The following is a 20,314-nucleotide window of genomic DNA, read 5'->3' on the forward strand; positions in this document are numbered from 1 at the left end:
AAAATCTCCTAGGTTGATTTCATCAGCCCCTGGGAGATGAATTCTGCTTCTGGGGGACTCCTGGCCAACCAGAAGGATTGTTGCGCATGGTGTCATTTTACAGGCATCCAGGAAGATTGTCAGAGGGTGGTGTGTGAAACAGTTCTGTTGCCGGCTAGCATGGCTCAGACTCAGCTTGTGGGACCTCTGGGGGAAATAGCAAACAATATGGCTTAGCCCTCATCCTTTTCACACCAGACAGCCACTTCAAAATCTGTAAAAACTCAGCAAGCATATTTAGTGCTGAATTAAATATGATGCAAACCCATTGACTTTATAGCATAGGCACTGGATGTAAATTAGCACAGAATTTGTCCCTGTGTGATCAGGATAAATGAAGAGTTTTTACGCTGAATATTTTCTTGCACCTTATTCTCCAACACTTGTGGGAAAAGTTACATCAGGAGAGTCAGGAAGTAGAAGTTTGGCTCGGCAAAGGGCTTGCCAGTTATATACTTTACTGATTTGTGAATGGTCTGATAATCCGAGATGTGGAACATCCTTCAGCCCCACTTTCCCCCATGAGATCAAAGTGTGGGATGTTTTCTGCTTCATCCTCATGACTAACATGGAATATGTTCACTGACTGCTGCAAGCTAATGAGGCATTTCAAGCATTTAAATGGTGTGAAACCTATAGCTTATACTTACCATATGCTCTTACAGAAGGGAAAAGGAACAAGAACAAGTAGTCAGATGCTTATTTACCATAAATCCTATTTCTGCATCTTAAACCTCGCTTATTTTGAGACACTGATGAGATGTGCACTGCCCACTCTCCATCTCTCCTCTCAACAGTTCTTAGTCATTCAGGCTCATCTAAAGGAAATTGTCAACTGAATATTTTTTAGGTTTCATTTCAAGTTGTCTCAAAAAAAGCACTCTTTAAGTAGTGTGTCCTGAACTTAAACAGAAGGAAGAACCCGAACCCTCCTATAAAAAAAAAATGGTGTTTTTCTTCTGCCCAGCTGAGGTGTGTAAATGGTTCTTTGCAGCAAAGACAGCCACATCAACATCAGCAAATTGCGAGTTCATGAGACAGGACATTCAAGTACCCATTAACAGAACAGTGAAACTGAATATACACAAAGTATTGTTAAATGCGCAAGGGAAACAAACAGGAAAATATAGAAAAATATATATTTTACCCACTTACAGTTATTGTACTCTTAGTACTAGTTCCTGGTAATGTTTTCAGACACAAATTTGAAGTTGACGCTGTTATGCAATTAACTAATCGTTTCTGCCCTCAAGGAAAGCAAGTGCTTTCTTGTTTCTTTCCTCTTTTCTTTAGATATATTCTGTTTTAGAACTGGTTGAAATAGTTGTGGTGGAACAGTTTTCTCTGAAAGTATACTTCAGTCAGGAACTGAAATATTTCATAGAAATGTGCCAGTTTTGAGATTTTTTTTATATTTTAATTGTCTTATTTTTATAATATAGAAACAATTTATTTCAGTGTTATCATTTTGATTATATTTAATTTCTAATTCTGTATTGCAATAAAATATTAATTTCAAAGCTGCATTAATCTTTAATATTTAATAGATTAATATAATTTAAAAGCTTGAACAAGTCTTAAAATTATAAAATCAAAATGATGCTTTACCATATCAAAATGATACATTTCAGTTTCTCCAATCAAAATTCTTCTGAATTTTTGTTCCATGAGAAACTTTAGAATTTCAGCTTTAGATTTAGATCTGATTTAAATTTGATTTCAATAATTCTTCACCCTTGAAGTGTCACACTTTCCCACAGAATAGAAATTCTGGTTTCCAGACAGCTCTGATTCCAGCATCTTTTTTTTTTTTTTTTTTTTTCCTAAGGGGGAGCATATGGTAAGTATACCTTGGTAACTTGTCTTGTTAAGAATTAAAATATAGTCTGGAAATAAAATATAGTCTGGAAACTAAAGATGCCAAGCCACAGTGCTCTGAAATACCTGCTTCTTCCTAATTTTCTGGAGTCAGGATTTAGAAGAATGTGGTCATTTCCAGTGGAGCCGACAGCCTCACACAGTGGGCGGGGGGGAGAGCTGTGGCCGCGGGGGGGCTGAGTCAGGCAGGGGACGGGTTGAACAGGGTGCACCAGGGCAGGGTGCTTGAGCTGGGCTGGGTTTGGAGCCGCGTGCTGCGCCAACCACACGGGGTTGGGTCTGGGTCCGTGGGGGTTGGAATGGAGCCCTAGGCATGCAGCTGGAGCCCCGTTCTGGGGAAAGTGATGAGGGGTGCATGGGGGGTTGAGCTGGGGGCAGGGGAGTTGTGGGGGTTGAGCCAGTGGGAGGGTTTAATGGGGATGAACCGACATGGCTGTCAAGTGGCGCCACTCTGAGAAGCAGAGGAAAGGGGGTTTTAGCTCACCTGGTTGCCCACAGAGGTAGGCAGGTTAGAAGCCTTCCCTCTGCCTTCCCATAGCAGTGCCTAGTGTCGCTCTGGGAAGGCAGGGGAAAGGGGCTCTTGTGCTGCCTAGCTGCCCACAGCTGCAGGAAGCTAGGCAGGCTGAGAGCCCACAGCTTCACATTGTGCAAAACTCGCATTAAAGTGAGTTTTGCACATAGTGAAGCCACGTAAGCAGGGGTTTACTGTATGAACCGGGGGTCAGCCACATAAGTGTGGAGTCGTGTACTCTGGATTTGTGTACTCTGAGCTGTTACTGTATCTGAGTGTCTGCAGATCCATGTAACTCGGACCTGTGTAAGTTGGGGGCTTACTGTACACATCACTCCTGGGCTATGTCTACGCTAGCCAAAAACTTCAAAATGGCCATGCAAATGGCCATTTCGAAGTTTACTGATGAAGTGCTGAAATACATATTCAGCGCCTCATAAGCATGCGGGCAGCCACGGCACTTCGGAATTGACGCGGCTCACTGCCGCGCAGCTCGTCCAGATGGGGCTGCTTTTAGAAAGGACCCCGGCTACTTCGAAGTCCCCTTAGTCCTATGAGCAGATGGGAATAAGGGGACTTCGAAGTAGGCATCATCCTTTCAAAAAGGAGCCCCATCTGGACAAGCTGCGCGGCGGCGAGCTGCATCAATTTCGAAGCGCCGCGGCCACCCGCATGCTAATGAGGCGCTGAATATGTATTTCAGCGCTTCATCAGTAAACTTCGAAATGGCCATTTGAATGGCCATTTCAAAGTTTTTGGCTAGTGTAGACATAGCCCTGATGTATTAGGTTGCCATCCTCTGACATTACCTAAATACCACCCATTACCTTGTACATAAAGATTCAATTCACTGTCTATCATGCTATCCTAAACCTGGGGCAGTATGTTCTTGTTATCTGTAGGGGAGGGAGCATGGTGGGGTTGATACCCAAATGTTTCTTACTGAGGTGTTCTGTTATGATCCATCTGAAATGTGTTTATGGCTTGTGCTTAGTACCTCTTAGTTATGAGTGTTTCTGTACTATTAGCCCTATTTGTGCCAAGTGTTGTGAGCAGGGACATGCCTCTTGCTCACAGCTTCACTTTGCCTCTGATACATGGGCTACGTCTACACGTGCACCCAACTTCGAAATAGCTTATTTCGATGTTGCGACATCGAAATAGGCTATTTCGATGAATAACGTCTACACGTCCTCCAGGGCTGGCAACGTCGATGTTCAACTTCGACGTTGCTCAGCCCAACATCGAAATAGGCACAGCGAGGGAACGTCTACACGCCAAAGTAGCACACATCGAAATAAGGGAGCCAGGCACAGCTGCAGACAGGGTCACGGGGCGGACTCAACAGCAAGTCGCTCCCTTAAAGGGCCCCTCCCAGACACACTTTCATTAAACAGTGCAAGATACACAGAGCCAACAACTAGTTGCAGACCCTGTATATGCAGCACGGACCCCCAGCTGCAGCAGCAGCAGCCAGAAGCCCTGGGCTAAGGGCTGCTGCCCACGGTGACCACAGAGCCCCGCAAGGGCTGGAGAGAGAGTATCTCTCAACCCCCCAGCTGATGGCCGCCATGGAGGACCCCGCTATTTCGATGTTGCGGGACGCGGATCGTCTACACGTCCCTACTTCGATGTTGAACGTCGAAGTAGGGCGCTATTCCCATCCCCTCATGGGGTTAGCGACTTCGACGTCTCGCCGCCTAACGTCGATTTCAACTTCGAAATAGCGCCCAACACGTGTAGACGTGACGGGCGCTATTTCGAAGTTACTGCCGCTACTTCGAAGTAGCGTGCACGTGTAGACGCAGCTATGGACTTACATTTTAAGCCCTTATTCTACTACAAGGGAAACAAAGGAGAATGACTTTTAGGACAATGCATTGCGCAGTTACAGTGGTACATTCTGCCTGGGGACCAGGGTTATTTTGTAGCTTTTATGTTACTGGTTTTGAGTGGTTTTGATTGTATGGTCTTCACTTCGTAGATCATTAATTATGAAATTTGTGTCTGCATGTTACAGGTTTGCCACCAGAGAAAGGAATGCTCTACTCCTCTACAATGGCCGTTTCAATGAGAAGCATGACTTTATTGCCCTTGAGATCATCGAAGAACAAATCCAACTAACATTCTCTGCGGGTAAGGTGTTCCTTGCCTGCTTAGGTTGATACCCTTTTATGCAAATAATAGCAGTAACTTTACGCTGATGAGAACATCTCACTACATTTTGAAATGGACCTCACTGAGTTTAAAAAGTTACCATTTTATTTCTCTTTTTGTACAAATGCCTGACATTGCACTGTTGTATAATATAACAGTTAATTTACCCAGATCTTTTTACTTTTTTTTTTTGTATGTTTTTTATTTTGTGGTTTGGTTTCAGCTGTCATTAGAACACAGGGCATTTATTAAACTATTTGAACTACAGAACACATAGAGGGCATGGTTCAAATCCCATTGAAGTCCACTGAAAAATTCCTTTTGGCTACGTCTACACTAGCCCCAAACTTCGAAATGGCCACGCAAATGGCCATTTTGAAGTTTACTAATGAAGCGCTGAAATGCATATTCAGTGCTTCATTAGCATGCGGGCGGCCGGAGCACTTCGAAATTGACGCGCGGCGGCGAGGCGCGTCAATTTTGAAGTGCCGCGGCCACCCGCATGCTGATGAAGCACTGAATATGCATTTCAGCGCTTCATTAGTAAACTTTGAAATGGCCATTTGCGTGGCCGTTTCGAAGTTTGGGGCTAGTGTAGACATGGCCGTGGAGACTCCAGAGGTCTAATTATACAGGCTCATGAAAAGGAGGGAGTCAAGAAGGCCAGAGATAACGAGGTCAATTCAGTCAGGAAGGGTATGGCCCACGTCCAGCAACTAACGTGGAGGTGTGAACACCAAAAGCAGCTGGGGCGGGAGGTGTCTTGTCAGATGGAAATCCCCCTTCCGGAAGACCCCTTATTCCTCAGATATTTGAGGAAGGGTGGTGCAATGTAGATGCGACCAGACATGTTGGGGGAATGAACCAAAACTTATCTGGTTGATCCCCACTAGCAGCCTGTGGCAAACTTGCTCTCGAAGAATCCTAGTTGCTGAGACCTATAGCCTAGGGCAGGAAGGGAAGCTGAAAGCCCAGGTGGGCAGACCCTGAGCCTTATCTCATCACAGACCTAGGGAAGTAGGTGGAAGAGAATCCAATAGCCCTGGTGAATGTGAGCACCCTTTTGCCATCCACGCTGAATGCTTTGTTTCTTCTCTCCTGCTCCCCTGAGTCCATAGCTTGGGAAATTCTCAGTATTAATTAATTGGAGCACAATGTTCAAAACCCTGGCAATAACTGTAGAGCAATTAGGCCAAGGCATCTCTACGTGGTAACTGTAGCAATGCAGCCTCCCTGGAGCTGCTTCTCCCAAACCCTAGGCTGGCTGGCTCCATTCACAGCTGGGTTGCAAACACTCTGCCTGCTCCCAGCCTGAACCCGCCCCCATAAGGAGAGAGCTTACCTTGCCAGTGAGTGGCAGTGCCAGGGCTGGCTGGCAGCAGAAATGCTGCCAGCTGGAGGGGCTGAGCTCCTGGCCTGAACCCACCCCCAAAAATGAGGGACTTTACCATGCCAGGGATAGCAGTGGCTTGACTGGCCGGCCTGGTTTGCAGCTGGGCTGCAAACATGCTGCCTGCTGGGGGGCCGAGGTCCCAGCTTGAACCCCCTGCCACCACACACACAGATCTTATTTCCGTAAACAGATAAAGGAGGGGAAGAAGCCTCCTACTATCTCCTAGTACAGCTCCGCTCCTGCCCACTTCGTTTCTGACTTTGCTCCCTGCCGACTAGCGCGAGTAGGTGTAACTTGAGCTGAGGCAAACAAAACCTGGAATGAACTCCTGGGCTGCAGAAGGGGCTGAGCAAAACCCCAGACATTTTCAAATTTTGTAAAACCTGGCCAGACAGAGCTAACTGGATGTATGGGAAGCCTAATTCCAGCATCCGGGGCTGCAGGGGAGTCAGTGCTTGGAGACTCCAGTGACTCCTCAAATAGCCGCATGCAGCTCTAAAGTCACCAGTTGCTGAGCCTGCCGTAGGGCATTTATAACTCTGTCATAAAGCCCAAAAGCCGTCCTGTAGCACTTTAAAGACTAACAAAATGATTTATTAGGTGATGAGCTTTCACGGGACAGATCCACTTCTTCAGATCTGGAAATTCTGAATGAGCAGAAAAGAATCATCAAGTCCTCTGCTGTCCAGTCCCAGCTTCTGGCAATCAGAAATATTCAGAATTTCCAGATCTGATGAAGTGGGTCTGTCCCACAAAAGCTCATCACCTAAAAAATCATTTTGTTAGTCTTCAAAGTTCTGCAGGGTGGCTCTTCTATTTTGTGAAGGTCCAGACTATCATGGCTTTCTTTCTAGGACTCAGCAATAAAGGAGTCAGTTGGCCTTTCTCCAATGTGTAGGGTTTTTTGTTTGTTTGTTTTTCTAGTTAGTGGTGGTGGTATCTTTTGGTGACTGAATACTGTTATTGATCTTATACAATGCACCACCAAGGCAACAAACTGTATACATCTTATCCAAAAATTATTCCCCTGAGAAAGGAAAAACATAAACATGAGATAGAAGGGGAAAAAATCACCCTTTATTCTGTTGTATGTAAAGTTCACTGGTGTGTACATATATCACAACTTCAGATGGTAACAAGTAGTAAACCGCAACTAACAAATCATTATCACAATAAAAATGGACATGAAACTGTCAATACGTGGCTTAGGGCTTCAAAAAAGGCCTACTGAGGATGCTGGGAGTCTTTCCATTGACTTCTGTGGATTTTGTCTCAAGTTCTAATTAAAATCTCCCATCTCTGTACTAGTCCATGAATAGGTTTAACATATCTGGCTGACAGGAATTACTTAAAGGTTTGCTAAATGCCACAGTACAGATAAACAATAAGTGACAAAAGGGTTAGGTGATGATTTTCATCTGGATAGCACCAGTTGTTTGGCAGTGCCTCAAACCCTTTCTTTATTGAGAGGAAGAAGAGAGTGGCATTAAAAATAGAAACAACTGTGGTATAAGAGAAGGTTGTTTATCTTGTTGAGTTTATTTTAGCCTGACGCTCTTCAGTATGGGTCGACCTGTTGTCCATCTAGCCCAGTATCCTGTTTCTTCCAACAGAGAGTCCAGTGTCAGATGTTTCATGGGGAATGAACAGAAGAGAATCATTATTGAGTGATCTGTCCCCTGATGTCCAGTCCCAGCTTCTGGCAATCAGAAATATAGGGAGGCCCCAAATAGGGGGCTGTGTTCCTGACCATCTTGGCTAATAGCTGCTAATGGCCCCATTCTCCGTGAACATAACTGGTTCTTTTTTGAGACCACTCATGTTTTTGGCCTTCACAACATCCTCTGGTGATGAGTTCCACAGCTCAACTGCATTGTGTGAAGAAACACTTCCTTGGACTTGATTTAAAGCTGCTGCCTTATAATTTCATTGCGTGACACACCACCACCACCAGCGCTTCCATGTAATGAAAGAGATGCCAGGGCTCAAGCAATTTTTTTACTTTCATACCTGATGGAGAAGCCCAGAGGTGCCGTGGGGGCAATGCACTACCAAGTCTAGTGATGCTGAGGCTCAGCCCTGGTACAAACTAAGCACTGGCAATGCTTGATTTGTGTGTTGTGTGAAGGGGAAAGCGACACTGCCTTATTTCTGTTCCCTACACCATTCCATCATATCACTCCCAAGTTAACTCTTTTCTAATCTGAAGGCTCCCATTCTTTTTAAAAATTCTTCTTATATGGAAGCAGTTTCATAACCCTGATTATTTTTGTTGCATTTCTCTGTACCTTTTTTAGTTCTCGTAGTATCATTATATCGCCTGTCTTATTAGTTATCCTTTTTCCAGTGGTTCCTCATATTCTGTTAGTTCTTTTAACAGCATCTGCACACTGAGCAGATGTTTTCTGAGAGTTACCCATGATGATTCCAAGATCTCTTTCTTGACTGCTAGCACCTTAATTTAGACCCCATCATTTTGTATGTATAGTTGGGATTTCAGTATGCATTACTTTAACTTTAATTTCATGTGCCATTTTGTTGCCCCATCACCCAGTTTTTGAGATCCTCTTTAACTCTGCACAGTCAGGCTGGGACTTAACTGTCTTGAGTCATTTTGTATTTCCTACAAACTTTGATATGAACACCACAAGTTGTAGTACAGATTGTGGAGGGATCTTCTGTTTTTCTTCTCTACGTTGTGAAAACTGACAATTTATTCCTATCCTTTCCCCTAATTCTAACCAGTTGCTGATCCATGAAGTCTCTTTTAACTCATGACTACTTACTTTCCTTAAAAGCCTTTGGTATGGGACCTATTAAAGGCTGGTTTTGATAGTCCAAGTACACTATACCAACTGTATCATCCTTGCCCACCCCTTCTGAATTGAATTTTAATAGATTGGTGAGGCGTGATTTCCCTTTACAACAGCCACGTTGCTAGTTTCCCAACATACCAAGTTTCACTGTGTCTGATAATTCTGTTCTTTGCTACAGTTTCAGTCACCTGGCCTGGTACTGAAGTTAGGCTTACTAGTCTGTAATTGTCAAGACAGTTGCTGGACACTTTAAAAAAAATCAGTGTCATATAATCTATCCTCCAGTAAGCTGGAAAAGAGGATCATTTAAGCAGTAGTAATATACCACAATTTAGTAGTTCTACAATTTCATATTTGAGTTCCTTCAGAACTCTTGGCTGATGCTATGTGGTCCTAATGACTTATTTAACTTACCAGTTTGTTCCAAAACCTGGCCTCTATTGCCAACTCAAGTGGGGACAGTTCCTCAGATTTGTCACTGAAAGGAATGACTCAGTTGTGGAAATCTCCCTCCCATCCTCTGCAGTGAAGATCTATGCAAATAATTCATTCAGCTTCCCCGCAATAGCTATATCTTCCCCGAGTTCTCCTTTAGCATGTTTGCATATATATACACACATATGCACATGTAAAAACACACATTTTCTAAAGGAAATAATGCTATTATTTTTCTTTCTTCTACCGTAAAATGGGTGTTATTGGATCACATCTGGCTGCAATTTGGGTTATATTTAAAATAGGGTTGTACAGCGTTAGACCAATGGAATTCAAAACCTAACTTCCCCTGGAGTCTGGGTGCTCTCAGATGCTGTAAATCCAAAATGACTCCATTGATTTACACCAGTTTATTTGTGAACAGACATCAGCAATTTGTGTTCAAAGACTTCTACTTTTATTTCTTTATTATTACCTACAGAGCTCAGAAACATGTTCTACAAGGACATCTGTAAATGGGTGTTTTATGAAATACTGTGTTTCTGTCTTGAGAGTTTTGTTTTATTCTGTATTGTCTGTCCTTCACTTGTCTAAACAAGAATTGGGTTGTTAGGAAGACCCTCTGAAGATGAATGAGAATAGGCTAATTTCAGCTGTTATTTATACTGGTGTAAATTCAGAGAACCCATTTAAATCAATGAAGTTTCATCTGGATTTGCACCAGTGCAAATGACAACTGAATATGGCTGAATATATTTAGAGATGCAGTTCTCTTTTGAAGGAGAATGGTTTGTTTTGTATCTATGGGTAAAAATTAACAGGAAGGTTCTAGTTTTAGAAATGCTGGCAGTCACTTTTCCCTGTGTCGTAACATTTCACAACAATGTCTGTTTTTAAGGAGAGATCAAGACAAAATAATTAGGGGTCAATGTGTCTTTCTTCCCAAAGCGTGTTTATGAATTTTTAGCATAATGCTGTCATGGGGTTCTAAGGTCCCCAGGCACTGCACCCAATCCGCAGGCAGGAGTGACTCTTAACTCAGCAGGCAGAAGGAGAAGTTTATTAGTCGAGAGAGACGCAACATGGTGCAGAGGTGTTGGTACAGCAGGCAGAGACGTCATTCCAACCCATCTTGGGGAGAGGAGCCTGAAGGATGCCCCTTATGGGGTTTAGCCTCCCCTCATTCCAGGCTGGCTGCCTTCCTACTCATCCCCCTGCTTCCCGCTGCTGCCTCCAATTCAAAATCCAGCTTGGCTCCTCCTTGCTCTTTGTTCAGGGACCGGTGTTACCTGACAGCTTATGTTACGCCCCCAGGGCGTCATCCTTAGCCACTGTGAGCTGCTCCACCTCTCACATACACACACAAGAATGTAAGAACGTCCATACTGGGTCAGACCAAAGGTCCATTCAGCCCAGTAGCCTGTCTGCCGACAGTGGCCAATACCAGGTGCCCCAGAGTGGGTGGACCGAAGACAACGATGAAGTGATTTGTCTTCTGCCATCCATCTCCAGCCTCTGACAATCAGAGGCCAGGGACACCATTCCTACCCTTGGCTAATAGCCTTTTATGGACCTAACCTCCATGAATTTATCTAGCTCTTTCTTAAATTCTGTTACATTCGTAACCTTCACAGTTTCCTCTAGCAAGAAGTTCCACAGGTTAACTATGTGCTCAGTGAAGAAGAACTTTGTTGTATTAGTTTTAAACCTGCTACCCACTAATTTCATTTGGTGTCCTCTAGTGCTTGTATTAGGGGCACAAGCAAATAACTTCTCCTTACTCACCCTCTCCACACCTGTCATAACTCTATATACCTCTATCATGTCCCCCCTCAGTCTCCTCTTTTCTAAACTGAAAAGTCACAATCTTTTTAGCCTCCATCCAGCCTGACTCTCCCACTCCCAGCCCACCCCATCCCATCTCTCCCCACTTCCAGACCAAACTGAGTGGGGCCACTTAGCTAAGAAGTTCAGGGGCCTCCCTGCATGACAGGGCATCAGCTATGATATTGTTGTTCCCCTTGACATGGACCACCTCCATGTCGTAGTCCTGCAGGAGCTTGGCTTTGGCCCCTTTCATGTGATGCAGCCAGGTTGGGGTGAAGGATCCGTGTACACGGTAAAACATCATCCAAACAGGTATGGCTACAGCTTTCCCAGAGCCCACACCATGACCAGACATTCTTTCTCTATGGCCATGTAGTTCTGCTCCTGGGGCAGCAGCTTCTTGCTCAGGTACACAATGGGGTGTCTCTCTGTTGTTGATCACCTGCATTAGCACAGCGCCCAGCTGTCTGAGGCATCAGTGAACACCATGAAGAACTTGTCAAAATCTGGGTTTGCCAACACTGGGGCCTTGCCCAGGGTCTCCTTCAGTGCACAGAGAGCCTCCTGACGCTGCTCAGTCCAGACCACCTTGTCGGGCTTCCCCTTCTTACACAGCTGCATGAGGGGGGCTGTGATGGAGCTGAAGTGGGGCACAAACCTCTGGTAGTACCCTGCCATCCCGATCAAGGCCTGGACCTGCTTCTTAGTCTGGGGCACCGGCCAGTCTCTGACTGCCTCCACTTTAGCCAGGTAGGTCACCTCAGCCATCCCCACCTTGTACTTTCCTGCTTTGATAGTCAGTCCAGCACCTGGCTGACCTGAGACACATGGTCCTCCCATGTCTTTGTTACTGATAATTGAGGCCCTTTTTGAGGTAAATTTAGACCACATACAAAACTGTAGTGTGTGCTGTTTGAATAATCAAGGTGTATTAGCAGTAAGGCATAGTCACAGACGCAGAAGAGAAGAGTGAAAGGTTACTTGTGAAAGTAGAGGAGAATGCACACTTGCTCGGTGTGTGGAACTATCAGCTTTGTTAGCTTGTGGGAAGGGAGGAGTTTTTTCTGTGAGTTGTTATATAGGTAGTTCCTCTAATGTTCATTCTTCTCTTCTTCCTCTGTAACTGGAATGTTTGTCCAAGCGTTTTTTTTTTTTAAAAAGGGAGTGCGGGGGCTGGGGAGTAAAGAAAAGAAAAGGAGAGCAGGAATCCAAAACACTTTGCCAGGCCCTTATGTACACTTTTGCTGTAAGTGTTTGCTATGTCATTACTCACATCAGCAATGAATAGTCACTGTGCTAGTTGTTCTGGTTTGCATACCTGACTTAACATCTCCTACACTTAATACACAAAAAAATCCTGATTTTAAACAATGACTGGCTGCAAACAGTACAGCTCAATCACAAGGTTAGAAATAAAAAATTCTTCTGAGATAAGTGTTTTGTCTCCATCCAGTAGGGCTTTCAGATTCTAGCTTCTTGCCTTGACCATAAGTAGATTTCACTGATATGCTTTTAGCCAGCAAGACAATGTTCAAACCAGAAGTCACAACAGATTTTAACAGATAGGAAAAAGAATGAAATAGAAACTGATGAATTAGCTAGATAGGACAGAAGGAGAGTAGGGGGGAAGGGCAAGAAAAATAGTTTCTGCAAGTGTCTATTAAGTGGGCTGTTTGGGATCACTATGAATATCAAAGCTGGAGGCATGTAGGTAAGAGTAGCCATCAGTGGGTTTCCAGTGGAGAATGGTATTGACTTGACCATCAGTGATTTGTACTGTGGTATCCAGGAAAGGGATCTCTCGTGTGGAATGGTCAAGGCTGAGATTGATGATGGGGTGCAGGTCATTCAAATCCCTGTGGAATGGTATTATCCATTATCCAGCACATTATCAACAATCTACAACCAATACTGAAACATAATGCTGCACTCTCACAGGCCCTGGGTGAGAGGCCAGTCCTATTCTACAGACAACCACCTGACCTCGAGAAAATTCTTACTAGCAACCACATGTAACACCACAGAAATACTAATCCTGGAACTTTTCCTTGCAATAAACTCCGCTGACATATTTACGCTGAAGACAACATCACTGGACCTAACCATGTCAGTTACATTATCAGGGACTCATATTCCTGTACCTCCACCAACATGATATATGCCATCATGTGCCAGCAGTGCCCCTCTGCTATGTACATTGGACAAACTGGATAGTCACTTCACGCAAGGATTAATGGATGCAAATCAGACATTAGGAATCCGAATACACATAAACCTGTCAGTGAGCACTTCAGTCTAGAAGGTCATAGCATCCAAGACTTAATGGTGTGCGTTCTAAAACAAAGAGACTTGAACACCAGATTATAGAGGGAGGCATCTGAATTTAAGTTTATTCTCAAGTTTGTTGAGTCCAAGGTGAAAACTATCAAAGTTAACAAATACTTTATGCATTACTAGGACAGTTTCCCCACCTTTCATGTTACTAGTGACCCCAAGCAGCCCACTTAACTTAATAGACACTTTCCTCTCCATTCGGCCCCTCCTCCCCCCACGACTTCTGTCCTACCTGGCTGAGTCGTCATTTTTATTTCATATTTTTCTATCTTTCTGACAAATTCTCTTCATGTCAGTTACTATCAAGATTTTCCAGATGTGAAGAAGTATCTCTGTCCCACTAAAACTCACTACCTAATACATTATATTGTTAGTCTTTAAAGTGCTTCAGGACTTCTTTTTTTACTTTTGTTGAAGGCAAACAAAGCACCAAAACGCATGTCAATACTTTCTAACTTGACAATTTTTTCGGTAGCTCTGTTTGTCCTGCACATCTCCTTTTACATTCAACAGCAGTGAAAAAGAAATGTTTCACTGATGTGTTACAAAAGTCACTCTTCCATTTGTGCACCCAAAATAAACTCTAGTAAAGCTGTGAGTACTTAGCAACTCACAGACTCGCATTCCAAATTCTTCCATGTTAAATTGCCATTAGGACGTAGTGTATTAGGCCTGGATGTCATGGGTGGGTGGTAAACTATTGTCTTTTGGGCGGGACTGTCTTTATGTATGTGTTTTGTGCAGTGCTGAACCGGTCACTAAATCCTGGTCATTTTTTTTTCCCCCTCCTCATGTCCCAACTAACCTTTCAGGAGAGACCACTACAACAGTTGCACCATTTGTTCCAGGAGGGGTCAGTGATGGACAATGGCACTCTGTTCAGGTGCAGTACTACAACAAGGTAAGGCAGAACATTTCAGTGATGCTCTATGCAAGGTGGTAAAGACAATGAGCTAGCTAGTGTGTTCTCAAGAACAGTTTAACTAATTTGAATGGAATAACCCCAATTTATACTACACAAGGATCTGGCCCAGGATGTGCAGTTGCTCTGAGATTTCTGTTTTGTTTTCATTTTTCACAAACCCTGGCACCAGTCCTGCTCACCTGGGGCAGAATTCCCTTTGAGGTTCTTCTAGAGGCTAGTCATGGTAGGAGCACAGGCTTGGGTCCAGAATGTCTTTTGAGGAAGAATAAAATTGAAAATACTCAAGTTATTTTGGGCTTTTCTAATTTTCCATTCTTTTAAAACCACTAATGGTTCAGCAAGCCCCAAACTAACCGTTCGCTAACTGGGATCCCTTTGAGGCTTAGAAATCATGAGTGATGCACTTGCTTTCAATTTACTGGCTGAAAACCAGTTTACGAATTTTAATAAATTAAAGGTTTGTTTCCAAAAATTGCCATTTGTAATTATGAGGAAACAATACAGTTGTTGCTGGCTTATTTGTAGTCACCTGTCAGGAAGTGTGTATGTTACATACCTGCTTTTAATGATATGTTATCCTCATGCATTTTCTCATTCACTTTCTGGCATTATCACTCTCATTCTCTCATACAAGGTGTTCCCATGTGTGCCTGCATCTCCAGCAAACACGCTGCTGAGTCCCTGCTATGCTGAACCCATTATAACCTTTCTTAGAAAAATAAACCATCCCTGAAGAACTGAAAGTCCTAACACACACTTCTAATGAGCCTGAACTGCAATTACTTTCTTGGGCTGTTTGATATTGAGCAGAAACTTTATTTCTTAATAAAACAATGGTTAAGCTCTGGCTAGTGCTCTATAGAAGCCATACTGATAGAAGCTGCTGGGGGGATGCCTCCTCTTCATGCCTTTTGCATTGTCAAGACCACTCACTTTGGGGTTTCCTCAGACTCTCAATGGAGGGAAGACCATGTCTCCTTTGTGACTGATAGACTTTCTTTCTGCGAGCCCTCTAACAAGGTCTGCTATCGCCTTTTATATTTTTTACCAGATTTTAATATTAATATTTTTTGTAAAAGCTAAACACTGAAAAAGCAGGCAGCACTGCATGCCTTGGTTTTCTGTTTTGGTGCCTTCTCCTCTGAAAAGTCAAGTAAAAGAAGTGACATACTGTTGTATATAGAGAATTGGAAAGTTAAGGTATGATGTAGTAATTTGTACCAATCAGTGATGACCCTACTAAATAATTTTCATTTGCTGTGTAGAAAGTTACAAGAGATTAGGTTTGATGGGGAAAAGCCTATTCCATACACTCAGCAAACTAAAGGGATAGTTATGTGCACTGTGGATAGCTTACAGGAAATGTTAGTTGCTGTTTGATTACATCAGGGATCTAGGTGCGCAAGCCATTTCAGTAAAGAACAAAGGAGGCTTTGAGATTAAATTTTCAGTCATAGTTTAGACAAAAATTTCAGAGCTCCAGTATCTGAAATGGAATTGAATAATTTGTATGGTTATTCAGAATTGATGCTTTTTAGTCTAACATAATAGTAGTATGAAGGATAAATAAAGACACAAGAGGAGTACTGTTGGTTGTGTTAAAAAGGACAAATGAGACTACAGTAAACCCTTGATTTAACAGACCTTGATATAACGGACTTCAGAAGTAATGGGCGCTGTCTGCCAGCCTCCCTGCCCCCCCACCCCAAATAAATGCCAGAGACTCGCCAGAGACTCACCAGAGCCACTGCTGGGGCTGGGGCTGGGGGAGCTGCTGGAGTAGCTGGGGCCATGGGGGCTTTAGTGCAGTGGCTGGGGCCAGAGAAGTCTGGGGAGAAGCTGTGGGGGGGCTCCGGTGCTCTCATCCCACCCAGCCCTGTGTGTGTGGAGCATGTTGGTGCTCGGCCACTGCTGCCTGGAAAGGTGTTGTGCAGCTGCCATGGTGTCGGAGGCTGCTGCCTGCTGGGGGCAGCCACACTATACCTTAGCGCGCGCGGCTCGGAGCCAGGGGCTGGAGGAGCTGCAGCGCTGAGAGCTGTAGGAGGTGGAAGGAGCCAGGCTGGTACTCAGCTCCTCTCCTGGTAATTGGGAAATGGAGAGGGAAGCATGAGGGGAAGAATGGGGCAGGAGGGGGGAAGAAAAAAGTGGGGTGCTGAGGACAAGAGTGAGTGATGGGCTGGGAAGGTCAGTGCATCGTCATACAGTATAACCATTTGAATATAACGGACTTGCAGCCTTAACAGAAACCCCTTCCCCCATTAGTCTATTAAATCAAGGGTTTATTGTAATGTGAGAAGAAAAATAGAAGATGAAGGATTAATATAGTCAACAAATTCTTCTTCCCATTGCAGTGTTCTTTCAGCACTATTTTTGTGCGACTTTGAATGAGAAGATTAGGATTTTCATCATATACCTGTCTTCTCGCCTAAGGATGTGTTAGGGAGAAAATAAAATCATATCCAGTAATACACTCATCTCCATATTATGTGCCTTTATTTTCACTGTCTAACAGAGAAACAAAAGTGTAATTCATTGTATGTTTGTGATCCTGGGCACAGTGTAAATTGTTCTCGTAATCTGTAAAAAAAAACACTGTTTCTGCATGCTCTTGGCTTTTTACCCCCCAGTAAATAGCTTTAATATAAAGAGAACTAGTTAGTGAAATGATAAAGAAACCTTTAACATCTTTCATGGTGAGCCATTTCTTTTCATGGGCCAGCAAGCATGGGAAAGGAACATGCATCAGCGAAAGGCTGGATTGCATAGCATGTGTACTAGTTTAAAATTCTTAAGTGCAGCCAAAAAGATAAGGAGCTGAGACAGCTCCAGGATAGTCTTTAAAAGGAAAAGTGAGCCAATGTAGCGGTTAAAAATAAACCTTTGCTGCACTTTCAGGGTTTGCTTCTGTTTTTTAAAAGGATTATATATGTTAATTTGCTGGGATAGTGTAGGACATTTTATTGTTTTAAAGCATAAGCATTTGCTTTTTTCTGTCTCTCGGACTATGGAACCCCACCCTCTGAGCTAGGGTGGAGGGATCCCCACTGTAAGAACAGCCCTCAGTTTGAGGGGAACTCTCCAGGCCTATGCGCTGTCCTGTTTCTTCTAACTGCAGATCACAGGCTCATTGGCAAGGGAGGACAGACTGACCTCTGTCAGCTCTGCAGTGCCAGGAGGAGAGCATAGGGAACTCACCACTCAGGCCAGGGGCAGTAATTGGCCTGCTGGGCTTTCCTGAAATACCCTCCCTGCTTTGCCATCTTCTTGGGAGGAGATTCCTGGAGCAGGAAGGGTCACAGCTTCTTGGTTCTGAGCCCTTCAGTGTGTGCACAGGTCTTTCCCCTTCTACCTTCCAGACTGTTCCAGCTCCTTGGGGGAAGGGGATACTCAGGTGTTCCCTCCTGTTTCTCTGATGCTATTCCCTAGGGCGTGATAATTCCCACCCCACTCCTAGTCTTTTGATAAAAATGCACCATTGTATTTCTGGGGTAAGCAGGGGACCAAAGATGGGACTTTTCTCCCTTCCCTGATCAACTGAGAGCTATTAACATTAAAAGAAGTGGCAGTCTCTTCAGGTTGGCCCTGCCCTGTGAGAATGATGTAGGATTTTGCCTGCAATCAAGTGAAATGAGAGGTCCAGCAAGGGGCAGGGTGCTAGGCTAGCGCAGTTGATACACATTTTTGTAAAGAGAAGTCAGCATTGGGCATTGGCCTCTGCTTTTATAGAAAGTGGTGGCTGGAAAAAGAGCAGTGAAATTTAAGAGTAAAATTGAGCACGGGAGAATGCAATAAATGACATGGTTCCTTTTACTAAATTCTAAGACAACAATATAGTTCAACAGTCTGATGTGATAAAGTGGGACAATGAGGAAGGATGATTGAGTTTTTATAGGCAAAGGCAGAAGGAATCGAAAATTTTCACTCTCACTTCTCAGCCAATAGTCTCGTCTCATCTTCTATAAACAGACCAATGGGATAGTGAACAGAAGACATCTTCTCTGGCTCATACTATTGATTTAAAGGTCTGATATTACTTTTAATCACCCCAGTCCTGTACTTTTGTTTTAGGAGCCCTGACCAGTCACTCTCCCTACAATGATTCCAGGAATGGAAACTTACTGCCATGGTTATTTTTATTGATTTTATAACCCTATTGGAGATCATCATCAGTCCCTTGACTGAGGTCGTTGGGGCGCCTTCATGACAACGTTCTTTATAGTGTCTCTCCATCTTTGGCGGTCACATGCCAATTCTTGAGTTGCGGCCAAGCTCATCCCTGTCCATTCTTTAATGTTGTCTATCCATTGCTTTTTCTGTCTGCCACGTCTCCTTTTGCCATTGACTGTGCCTTGCACTATGGTCTTGGACAGGCCTGATGATCTCGTTGCGTGTCCATACCATCTTAGTTTGCTCTTTTTCACTCCAGATAGTAGGTTGTGATGAGGTCCTGTTGCTGAGTTGGTGATGTTTTTGACCTCTTCATTACTAATATGTGCCGTGTAGGGGATGTTAAGAAGCTTGCGATATAGCCTCATTTCAAGGGCCTTGATCGTGTGCTCTAGTTCTGCTGTCAGAGTCCAGGTCTCACAAGCATATAAAAAGATAGAGTGTACAAGAGCTTGCATGAGCCTTACTTTTGACTTTAGGGATATGTTTTTGTCTTTCCAGATTGGTTTTAATTTTGCAATTGCTGCAGTTGTTATTGCTGTTCTGGCGAGTAGTTCTGGTTTAGTACCTGCATCAGAGATGAGCAACCCTAAGTATTTAAATTGTTTTACTTCTTCCAATTTCTGTTGTTTTATGGATGTTTGTGCAGATATACCCCTAGGATTGTTGGTCATGAGTTTTGTCTTTTCTGCGTTTTATTTCCATTCCATATTTTGTTGAAGTTTTATCTAGGCATTTAACAAGGTTATCTAGTTCTCTTTCACTCCCTGCCAGTCCAACAATGTCATCTATGAAACGTAAGTTGGTTATAGATTGACTGCCAATACTTACAGTTCCAGAGTGGTCATCTAGAGCATCCATCATGATACATTCCAGAAAGATGTTGAAAAGGGTAGGAGAGAGTATGCAGCCCTGTTGTACTCCTACAGTGGTATGGAACCAGGCACCAACGGCACCATTGAATAATACCGCGCTACTGGCCTTTTCATATAAATTTTTCCGTTCTACAGGAGGAAGTTGACGCAGCCATTAAATCGCTAAAGGCAGGCAAATCACCTGGCATAGATAACATCCCCTCTGAACTTGTAAAAAATGGAGGAAGCAGTATGGTTGACATACTCATGATGATTTGCAACAAAATATGGCAGAGTGGAGAATGGCCAACAACTTGGACTAAATCACTAATTATAACGCTTCCTAAAAAAGGAAACCTACAGTTATGTGAAAATTACAGGACCGTCAGCTTAATTAGCCACCCTCGTAAGGTGATGCTGAAAATCATACTGAACAGACTAACACCCCAGGCCGAGAAGATTATTTCTGAAGAACAAGCTGGTTTTTGATCAGGCAGGAGTACCACTGAACAGATTTTCAACCTATCTGTACTCTGTCAGAAATATAATTTACATCAGCAGGACCTGTACCTTATTTTTATTGATTTTAAGAAGGCCTTCGACAGAGTTTGGCACACAGCACTGTGGGCAACAATGAAGCAATTTAACATCAAAAGTAAACTCATTGACATAATTAAAAATTTATATTGGAGATACTAGACATCAAAATATAGGGCCTGATTCATCACTTTGCTCCTATTTTGTGCCAGCTTAGCTTTGTTGACTTCTGGGTCTTTGAACTGACATAAAACACAATAATGAAGCATGCATACAGTGGGGTAACCACTCTATTGAGTGGTTGTATTGCAGCATTTTAATATAAAAGACTGATGCCATCTTATTGTGGTAAATCAAGCTTTGGTTTCTCCAGATATTTATCTGGGGAGCCTCTAGCACTGGAGTTGGGGAGATGAAGTAGCATACACATTTCAAAATTAG

General features: G+C 43.5%; 1 protein-coding gene across 4 annotated transcripts in view; it reads left to right on the plus strand.

Annotated features, from left to right (window-relative positions):
* Positions 1-20,314, plus strand: part of CELSR1 (cadherin EGF LAG seven-pass G-type receptor 1) — a 273,373-nt gene that overhangs the window by 149,655 nt on the left and 103,404 nt on the right. For all 4 annotated transcript variants that reach the window (XM_075015986.1, XM_075016015.1, XM_075015995.1 and 1 more), the window contains exons 4-5: positions 4,449-4,564; positions 14,203-14,291. In XM_075015986.1, coding sequence (XP_074872087.1) covers positions 4,449-4,564; positions 14,203-14,291 — 205 coding nt within the window. The remainder of the gene's footprint in view (positions 1-4,448; positions 4,565-14,202; positions 14,292-20,314) is intronic.

Source organism: Carettochelys insculpta, chromosome 1 (assembly GCF_033958435.1).
Source record: "Carettochelys insculpta isolate YL-2023 chromosome 1, ASM3395843v1, whole genome shotgun sequence".
Lineage (NCBI taxonomy): Eukaryota > Metazoa > Chordata > Testudines > Carettochelyidae > Carettochelys > Carettochelys insculpta.